Raw genomic sequence first — 10163 nt, forward strand, 5'->3', positions numbered from 1 at the left:
GGTACTATTAATGTCCCCATTTTAAGTTGGGGAAACTGAAACTTACAAATGCTAAGGAACTTACCCTGGGTCACATGGCCAATGAATGTGGGGCGGCCAAGTTGTCTGTCCAGTTTTGTGTAGCCAGTGCCCACCGGACAGCACCTTCCCCACTCACCTAACCTGTATCTGGAGGGGCAGTAGACACTATTGCTTTTCTCTCAAAGTACCAACTGCAGGCTCCCTCTTGCCTGCCACCCCAAGAGGTAACTTGGCCTCGGCTCTGAGGAAGGGAAAGGCCTCTGTTTGTCACCAAATATCACAGGGACTCCGTGGGCCACTGCTGTGTGTACTGCAGGCCCACATCACCCACGCTGGCTTTGAGGGTGTGAGGAGTGAGTCAGGAGGCTGTCAACTAGAGGTCACATCGTAATGGCCAAAAGAAGGCCCAACGTGTGTTTCAGCACCGTGTAGATCACGAAGTATTTTTATCCACACAACCCCATCTTGATCCTTAACACTAACACTCGAGATGGGCATGGCCGCCTTGAGCTTGTTATTTGTTGATTCTGAGGCGTGAGAGACGCCCGAGGTGATTCATCCAGCCAGGAGCGGAGCCGTGGTTCGAACCTCGGTCTCCTGACAGAGGCCCCAGACACGACAGGGGCCCTTAGGTCCCCGCTCAAGCTCCCTGCCTCGCGCACGGCTTACCTGGACTGACCAGCGCCTCCTCTGCCCGCAGCCAGCAGCGCTCCAAATCCGAGATGCTGTCGCGGAAGAACTTCGCCACCGGGGTACCGGCCGTCTCCATGGACGAGCTGGCGGCCTTCGCAGACTCCTACGGCCCGCGGTCCCGCAGGGCGGACGGCAACAACCACGAGGCCCGGGGCGGGAGCCGCTTCGAGCGCTCAGAGGCGCGGGCGCACGGGGGCTTCTACCAGGACGGCTCGCTGGAAGAGTACTACGGACAGCGGAGCCGCAGCCGGGAGCCCCTGACCGACGCGGACCGCGGCTGGTCCTACAGCCCCCCGCGCCGGCGGCCGCCCGACGACGCACACCTGCCCCGCCTGGTGAGCCGCACGCCCGGCGCCGTGCCCAAGTACGACCACTCGTTCCGGGGCGCCGGGGTGGAGCGGCAGGCGCTGCCTGAGGGCGCCAGCCGCGGCGGCAGCCTCGAGACGCCGTCCAAGCTGAGCGCGCAGCTCGGCCCGCGCAGCGCCTCCTACTACGCCTGGTCGCCGCCGTCCACCTACAAGGAGGGAACGCCGCAGGGCGAAGAGGAGGACGCGCCCGACGACGCGCTGCCTCCCTACAGCGAGCGCGAGCTCAGCCGGGGCCCGTCCTACCGCGGCCGTGACCTGCCCTACCACAGCAACTCGGAGAAGAGGAGGAAGAAGGAACCCGCCAAGAAGACGGTGAGGCCCGGGCAGCCTCCACGGGGTCTGGGCGGGGAGCCAGCGTGCACTATCGCTGTCCAGGAGCCGCGGGGCTGGGGAGGAGGGAGAGCTGAGAAGGAGGGCCCTGCCCTAGACGCCGAGTGGGGCCCAGGTGGAGGGAGCGGGGCCTCCTGCTTGGGGAACGCAGGTGTCAGGCTGGTTTGTCCCGCGCTTCCCTTTATCCAGGACCAGGTGAAGTAAGTGAGTGTTGGCCCCTGGAGCATTGAAAAAAGGCAGAAGTAGCAGGTGCGTAGGTGTAGAGTATTCGAGAGCATTAATGACGAGCTTTAAGAAGCATTTAACATCAGGGTTTCGAGAGCTCATTACTACCACAGGCCTTTAGGTGGGCTTCTGAGGTCTGCGTGCAGACGATCTATGCTCTATGCATGCTTATGTGTGCCTTCCTCTCCATCCCTTATCCCTTTTAGGGTGAGGGTTTGTAACTTGCATCAAATGCCCCAAAGAGTCCACATTCCCGAGGTTAGTAGCCATCGGTGTTCATGAAGGACAGCTCACTTTTTTTTCCTTTGATGTTTTATTGAGTGTAAACTGTCCTATGCCCAGTATATGTGAAAGAAGTCTTTCAGTCCCTGCCCAGCTAATTGTCTCTTCTGTAAGTGGCCTTATTTAGACTTTGTTTTCTTTCTAAACGCCAAGAGCAGCTCGTTCCATCCCTCAGCCCCCAAATGTGACCTCAGAGGTTGTTGGGGGACAATCACAGATGTGGGTTCCCAAGGTGCCTTTGTACTCCAGAGGCCACTCTCCAAGCCTGGATGCTTCTGCCCCCTCCTCAGTTACCCCGCCTCTCCCGCCATTTTGTTTTTCATGATTCCAAGCTGCACATTTTCTTTAGTGTGTAGTACGGGGAGAGAACATGAACAGAAAAAGGTTCTGGCATGATTATTAACCCCTCCAAAACAAAAACTGTGATGACCAAAGTACTGTGAGTAGGGAAGGAACTTTCAGGTGATATCAGGTTTATGGTACACCACCTGCACTACCTGTTGTGGAACAGTAAACATTGCAGTTATCCTTAAAGGGGTGAGAAGTTACTCTGTGGCCGTGGGACTAAGTTTCATGAGATGTATGTTGGCTTCAGCACCAGTTAAGGCTTAGGGACAGTAGTCACAAGCCTAATGAAATGCCCTAAAAGTCAGGGTGTGCCAGGCTCTGAACAGGTGTGGACTCTGCCCAGGGAACCATCTGTTGTGTTGGGTTGGGTTTCTTTAATCAGGTTCTTCCTGCTCTTCCCCCAGAGTGACTTTCCAACCAGGATGTCCCTTGTGGTCTGATGTTTGTTTTCAAGACGACTCTCTGGATGACTAGAAATCAGAAGCAGAATACGGGAACAAGACACAAATCCAAGAAGCAGCAGGCCCGGGACCTTCTCTGGCCACCACCTTGGAAGATTTGCTGATCTTTGCTTTAGCAAGGGATGGGGGGCAGCCTTTCAGGAAGGCTGATTGCAAACCTCAGTGCCCATCTAACTAGTCTGAGAAACTTATCAAGAAAACAACTATGTGTGAGCACATTCCCACACATGGAGTTTCTCACCCACAGAGTTCATCCTGCCCAGTCTCCTTCCTTAGCCAAACCAGGATTCCTTTTCCAATTCTAAAAGGGAGTTAGCTCTTGACTGCTAACTTCCAGATAATGCCTATGCCTACAGTCTTCTTTTCTATACCTCCTGTGCTGTGCTTAGAGACAGAATTGATTACTACTATTAGAAGGAATTCACTGACAGCAGAAGATAGCTTCAGACAAAATATACCTTTTAGCCCCATTACCTCCCAGTCACTAGTCAATGACTGTTGTTACACTGAAATCAGGCCCGTGGTGAGCTCAGTGACAGTGACCTGTGGGACAATCACAGAAATGGCTTCAGTGTACTGTTCGAATGACAGTTCTTGAGTGGCTGGAACAAAGCAAGAGCTGTCGAAGTGGTATTTCTTCTTCCATCCTGAGAACATAAACTGCGTTTTCTCTTTTGGCACAGCAACGTCTGAGTCTTGGACATCAAGGGCTCTGCCTGTCCTCCCCTCTCCTGGACTCTTCACAGGTTTTGGTGCCACACACAGAGCCCTGCCTCCCTCTGCACTCTGATTAGGTTGTCATCAGGTGCCTTTTGATAAATGATTAAAATATACACATGAGGGCTTCCCTGGTGGCGCAGTCGTTGAGAGTCCGCTTGCTGATGCAGGGGACACGGGTTTGTGCCCCTGTCCGGGAAGATCCCACATGCCGTGGAGCGGCTGGGCCCGTGAGCCGTGGCCGCTGAGCCTGCGCGTCCGGAGCCTGTGCTCCACAACGGAAGGGGCCACAACAGTGAGAGGCCTGCGTACCACCAAAAAAATAATAAAAAATAAAAAAATAAAGTATACACATGAAAGAGAAGAGGGAGAAAAAGAGGAGAAGATAGTAATGCAAAATAGAGAAGAATGAGAAGGAATCTAAGAAGAAAAGAATATATTGTCTCCTTATAATTTGAATATGGGCCATTTCCCCCACAGACTCCCCTGGATCTTCTGTGTGTTTTATACTTTGTTTACCATGAGTTGTTCCTGCCATCCCAGCTTTGTCATTCCAGGACACCTGAGTGTGGGACAGGCATCCCTGGGCCTCACCAGGCTGCCACTCTAGATGCTCTTGGGAGATGAGAGAGATTATCCTTCCTTTCTCAGGAAGGAACACTTCCTACTCCCACCCTTGCCTAAATGATAGATTTTGCCTAAATCCCAAAGCTAGATCTCTCTGGATTTTGTAATTTGTACAGATTGTGAAAAATGGCCACTCTTCCCTTCTCATCAAGAGGTGCAGTCTGTTTCTCAACCCCTTGAATCTGGGACTGTCCATGTGATTTGATTTGGCCAGTGGCCCAATAACAGATGTGACACAAGCAGAGACTTGACAAGTTCTTGTGCATGGGGCTTGTCCTCTCTTGCTGCTCTTGGGAAACTTGCAGCCACCACCAGGTGAATGAGCCTGGGCTAGCGTGCCACATGATGAGAGAGAGGGGCCCAGTTACCCCCATCACCCTAACTGGCAGCCTATCAACTCTCAACTGATTGCAAACACATGAGGAAGCCCAACCGCGACCAACAGAAGAACTGCCTACCTGAGCCCAGCCCACATTGCTGATTCCTACTCAAGGCATGAGAAGTTGGTGCACTCTTTAAATGTTCATTTCTCTTCAAGGAAAACCTGGCTTTTTCTTCTTGTCTGAATGTTTAGCCCTAAAACCCTGACTCCATCTAACCTTAGGTATCTCTCAGTCTCCACTTTCTTTGACAGACCTTCGTCAAAGCTCTTCATCCCACACTTCTATGGTGGGATACATGGTTGGGTCAAATCACTGGAGGACGATGATGCTTGGCGCTATCCCTCTGCTCCCGGCAGCGGTCCATCCTCTATCTATGGCTCCATGGACAACCTCTGAAAAAGGCTTCTTCTTCAGCATCTCCTCAGTCTCTCCAGAACTGTCTGACTGGAGCTAGGCCCTTTTCTCAGAGTACCATTCCTCTGGTGTCCATTTAATTCATGGCATTTCCAAACCAGTCCTATGTGTGCAAGGAAATAAAGAAGTGGCTAGGTGAGGGTCAGAAGGATGAGTTGTTACCATTGCCTGGGAGAGAACTGGCCCTGCCAAAGGACTTCACAGTGGCCTTGGCCTGTGTGAGCGGAACCAGAACAGTTCAGCCCAGTGCTGGCACTTCCAAGGGCTGGAAGACACAAGCCATAACCCTGGTGCTGAGTTTTAGACTTGCTGGTGTCCCTGGCCTCTGAAAGCTTTAGCTCTAGTCTGTCTTTTTGGGCCCCGATTCCGATGGAAAAGATGATTAAAACATCGTTTCTTAGTCACCAGCTTTGGATTTCAACTTGCTCAGGCAATTTTAGAGAATCTTGGGTAGCTGCGGTAGCTACTATCTCATTATACTGAGCACTGTGTCAGGCTATTCACCACCAAAGAGCCCCATAGCACCAGCCGCAGAGACCAAAAATACTGCTTTTATTAGTCAGGGGCATGTATGATTTTGGTGAACGTTGAAGGGAGCCATGGGAAAGAATTATTAAAATTGGAAACCCGCAGTCCCCAAACAACAGAACTACAGACAGACAATAAAAAATACAAAGATGATAACAGGTTACTGAAATAACCTGGGGAGATGGGACCAGGTTATCCTCTGAAGGGCTGCATAAATCACTCGGACCTCCAGGCCTCCAGTCGAGAGAGAAAACAGTCATTTCTGGGTATGTGGCCAGGAGATAAGGTTGACTGGACAAGTAAAGGCAAACTGGCCATCCTCGGCACCCCAGCTTTTCTCAACACATCCTTCTGTTTATTCTCCCCTAAATAGTCTGTTCTGCATAGGAAGTGCTTATACATGTGAGCTTCCTTCCTAGGTGTTATTGGGGGTACAAGATAAGACTTGTGTAAGACTTGGTCTCCGTCCATGGGGACCCTGCCATTGAATAGGGGGAATAAGACATGCCCAAGAAAGAACTGGGAGATTTTATGCATATAATATGAAATACTGCTATGGATAAATTACAACAAACCCAGAGAATTAAAGGTTTTTAATTTAAATGGGTATATTTTGATATTTGTGTTGTGTGTGTTTGTCCATCCATACCATTTAAAGATATGCTCAGTGATCTGAAAAGCCAATATTAAAAAGTCTGAGCTGAAAGAGGTGAGTTAGGATGGGGAGGGTTGAAAAGCAGAGGCCCCAATGGGAAGACACTTGAGAGTGTTTGCCTGTGAGTCACAGCCGAGTCAGGGACATGTTGGATGAGGGGGCATGGATGCAGGTGGCAGGTAGATGAACTTCTCTAGGCCATGCAGAGACTTACGAGGAAGCTGGGGACATTTGTTGGACCTAGTGCTCATGGGGGAGCTCTCCAGGGGTTCAGTTCTGCAGCCATGATTGTTGCTGTCCACCTCCACTAATGCAGAGAATGTCTTGCAGAGGTGATCGGCCTCGTCTCCATTCTCTGCACCTGGCACGGGACTGTGCAAACTGGGCATGAGAAGTGGCTGCCACTCTAGCCCACAGCTCTCCACGCTGAAAAGACCTAGCCACATCTGTAAATATTTCTAAGTAGTCTGAAAGACTTCCTATAGGTTATCTGATGAGACCTTAGGCAGCCTTGGAGAGAGGCTAAGGTCACAGATAGTGTTGTAACTCACCCCCTCTTTTCTTTATAGATGGAGAAATAAGCCATCGCTGCCATTAGTGAAGTCAAAACCCTAATTGGGTCTTTTCTGTTGGATCAGTGTTTCCCCAGATTGCCTAACCATAGGAATTACTTGATTGCTGTTGAAAATGTATTGTTGGGCCCTGCCTGGGAGATTGACGGGGTGGGTCTGGGGCTAGGATTTGTACTTTTTTTTTTTTTTTTTTGCGATACGCGGGCCTCCCACTGCTGTGGCCTCTCCCATTGCAGAGCACAGGCTCCGGACACGCAGTGTCAGCGGCCATGGCTCACGGGCCCAGCCGCTCCGCGGCATGTGGGATCTTTCCGGACCAGGGCACGAACCCGTGACCCCTGCATCGGCAGGCGGACTCTCAACCACTGCGCCACCAGGGAAGCCCAGATTTGTACTTTTAACACGTATTTCAGGAGAGTCCTGTGATCACCTGTATTTGTGAAATCTTACACTAGATCATACCTCATCATGTGCCCCAGAACACTTGGTCGTGAGGCTTCCTCAGGCTTCGAAATTTTTTCTTCAAATGTCCTGGTGAGGTCGCTCGTTCTCGCTTGGGGCTGGCAGTAGCGAACCCCCCAGCAATCTGGCTACGATGGTGGTGACTGGCTCGCCAGTGTCCAGGGGTAGGAGAACGGTGTGAGGCAGAGAGAAAGGAGGGCTAGGAACACGCCCCAGAAGGCTGTTCCAGTTGTTCCCAGTCCTAGAATAGAGATCCTGTTGTGACAATCTCAGATCTGAGAACAAGAATTACAGGTAGTTTTCTCATTCCCTTGATGTCATTCTGAGCAAAACTTAGATCATGAATAGAAAGAAAAGAGACCATTGGGGAACTGGCAAAAATAAATCACTTTTTGAAGCATTCAAATCTTCAGCCTGGCTGGTCAACACCTACCTCCGCCTTTAGACCCAAAGTGGGATGGGCAAGAATCTACGTTATATATCCTTCCAACATCAGATTTAAATGCTGCCACAATCTTACAGGGGTTTGAAATTGATTTATAAGATGTACAGATCCAGATTCACTAAAATAGGGGCCAGGTACTTAAAGAAAAAAGTGCCTAGTTTTTCCCCACCAGTATCCTTCCTCTCTTCACCTGGGAAGCCGCTCCGTGAAGCTCCAAGTAAGGGGCTTTTAACAACAGAGAGGAGCAAGTATAGCGTGGAGCTGCTTTAAGAAGCAGCCTGAGCTTTAGCACTGCCTGAGGGTGGTAAGAATAAAGTTTGTATTATCTTTCTGGTATAGCGCTGTTTACAGACCACTTTCACATGCATTATCGCATTTGACCCTCACAGTGACCCCTGTGGGAGAGGCAGGGTGGACGTGGTGGTCCCATCAGACAATTGTAACACTGAGGCTGAAAAAGGCTAAGTCATTTGCCTATAGTCAAGTAAGTTTTAAAATCATAGAGCCAGGCCTTCTGACCATCTGTCAAGGGTTCTTTCCAATTCCTATAATACCCGTGGAGTGGAATCAGCCCAGCATCTGGGGAGAAGAGTCCTGGATGCAATGCTCACTCATGGCATCACCAGGGTGAAGCTATGGAGACAGGCACTGTGGCTGCTTCATCCTCCTAAGCACTGGTCCTCAAATACTGCTCTAAGAGGGAGTCAGCTCTACTCAAGGAGACTTTCATTTTCATTAGCGATGCTGGAGGGGAAAAGGCTTTGATCAAAATGTGCTTCAGATTTTAGAGTCCTTCCTGAAGAGGAACTTCTGCGCCAAACTACAAATTCATCTAGACTCAGAATTCCGGGGCTTGGGGGTGACCTGCCTGGAATGAACTATCTGTCATCTTCACTACATTTGGGGATTTAAGGTAGAACTAACAGGGGCCAGATATAGAGGTAGCCAATACAGCAGTTCAGTTAATAGTTACGTTAGGGTTTCTTGGTGAGGCTGGATACAGGTCCATGTCGTCTGGCTCATTCCTTCTAGGGAGGCTAGAAGAGATACAAACTTGCCTCTTACCTTGGCTTTCAGAAAAGCCACTCTATTAACAAAGGTATTGGGCACTATCCAATGAGAATTTACCTTGTGGGAATAAAGGAAAAGGGAGTAGAAGGAGCAACAGGACAAAGAAAGGTCAGAAAGCTGCTTCATGAGAGTCACCTGCCCAGTTATTTTTGTGGCATCAAAACTGAAATATTTGTATCACTGTCGCCCATGACTTTTCTTCAGTGTCAAACATACAAAGTGAATTTGTAACGTTTAAACTAAATAAAGCATTTTCACCTACACGGGTTATGAAGAACTCATGATTTAGCACAACTATGCTTAATCATGATCTGACATTAAATGACCTCAGCAGGGGAAAAAAAATCATACGATACATGACCTCCTCAGGTTGTTTTAAGCACTGTAATGGGGAATGAATACTGTGGGACTAGAGGCAAGTACTTACAGAGTGTAATGTATGTTTTTATAGATTTTAATAAGCTACGGCCCAGATACATTCTTTGGCCACTCTCACCACTCTCCACAGACCGTCTGACACTCAGGAGTTGAGGAGTGGGAAAGATGATTGGACGAATGGGATGGTTCTTAGCTCATTTTCAAGAAGGGTCCAAGCATTTGCCTGCTAGAAATGGCACTTGGGGAAGGGAGGAAGGAAACTATTTGTGGGAAGACATTTTAAGTTCTGAAGAGATTTGAAAAATTCCACAGCATCATAATTTAGAGAAGGCAACTTAAAACTTTTGTTAGCAAAGGAAGTTATAAGTACCCCCAGAGAACAATTAATCCTCTCTTCTTGGCCAGGCCCTCTCAAGGGACTTCCAGACTTTAGGGCTCTGGTTGAATGGAAAATTTGTCCTTGCTTGAAGCATCTGGACTCAGTTTTCTTCTTTTAATGGTTAACTTTAAGATGTTCACATGTAGATTTAATTTAAAGTTAGACACTGAAACAGTTTAACTCTGATTACCTCCTCTGAACTTTCTGTGATGTTATCCATTGCTTTAATTCTATCTTGCTTTTCAGCTTTTATAAAATACGGTGTTTGACTTACAAAGTGTTCGTTTAGAATCACCTACATGTTTTTTCTACACATCTTTTCTTCCTGCATTTCAGATCTGCTTTTGAAAACGTCTGCATTCTATCCGAAGGAAGTTTTCTTTAGTGATGGTCTATTGGTAGGATACTCTGTCAGTTTGTATTTGTTTCAGACAAAATCTTTACTTCATTCTTGTTTTTGAAAGATAATTTTACTGAGTATACAATTTTAAATCAATAATTATTTTCTCTTGGCACACTGAAGATATTATTCCACTCCCTTCTGCTTTTGTTGTTGCTTTGGAGAAGCCAGTTACCAATCTAATTATCCTTCCTTTGCAAGCAATCTGTCTTGTCTCTCTGGCTATTTTTAAGATTTTCTTCTTTTTTCTAGTGTGTGTGTGTGTGTGTGTGTGTGTGTGTGTTTTTTGTTTGCTTTTGTTTTTGCTTAATCAACATGTGACCAGTTGTGGATTTCTTTTTACTTATTCACATTGGGATTTGTTGTGCTACCTGAATCCATGGATTTTTCATTAATTATGGAAA

At 48.4% G+C, this 10163-nt stretch overlaps 2 protein-coding genes across 4 annotated transcripts in view; one reads left to right on the forward strand and one right to left on the reverse strand.

Moving 5' to 3' along the window:
- The window catches only part of MAEL (maelstrom spermatogenic transposon silencer), a 132234-nt gene extending 131420 nt beyond the window's left edge, over positions 1–814 (reverse strand). The window contains exon 1 of one of the 2 annotated variants that reach the window (XM_019935481.3): positions 691–814. The gene's annotated coding sequence lies outside the window, so the exon portion shown is untranslated. The remainder of the gene's footprint in view (positions 1–690) is intronic. The other variant, XM_019935483.3, reaches the window with a different exon arrangement.
- Positions 1–6006, forward strand: part of ILDR2 (immunoglobulin like domain containing receptor 2) — a 58785-nt gene extending 52779 nt beyond the window's left edge. For both annotated transcript variants that reach the window (XM_073804764.1, XM_073804759.1), the window contains 2 exons: positions 722–1394; positions 2672–6006. In XM_073804764.1, the coding sequence (XP_073660865.1) occupies positions 722–1394; positions 2672–2707 (709 nt within the window). In that variant the 3' untranslated portion in view covers positions 2708–6006. The remainder of the gene's footprint in view (positions 1–721; positions 1395–2671) is intronic.
- Positions 6007–10163: the final 4157 nt, after the last annotated feature.

The sequence above is a fragment of the Tursiops truncatus genome, chromosome 1 (assembly GCF_011762595.2).
Source record: "Tursiops truncatus isolate mTurTru1 chromosome 1, mTurTru1.mat.Y, whole genome shotgun sequence".
NCBI lineage: Eukaryota > Metazoa > Chordata > Mammalia > Artiodactyla > Delphinidae > Tursiops > Tursiops truncatus.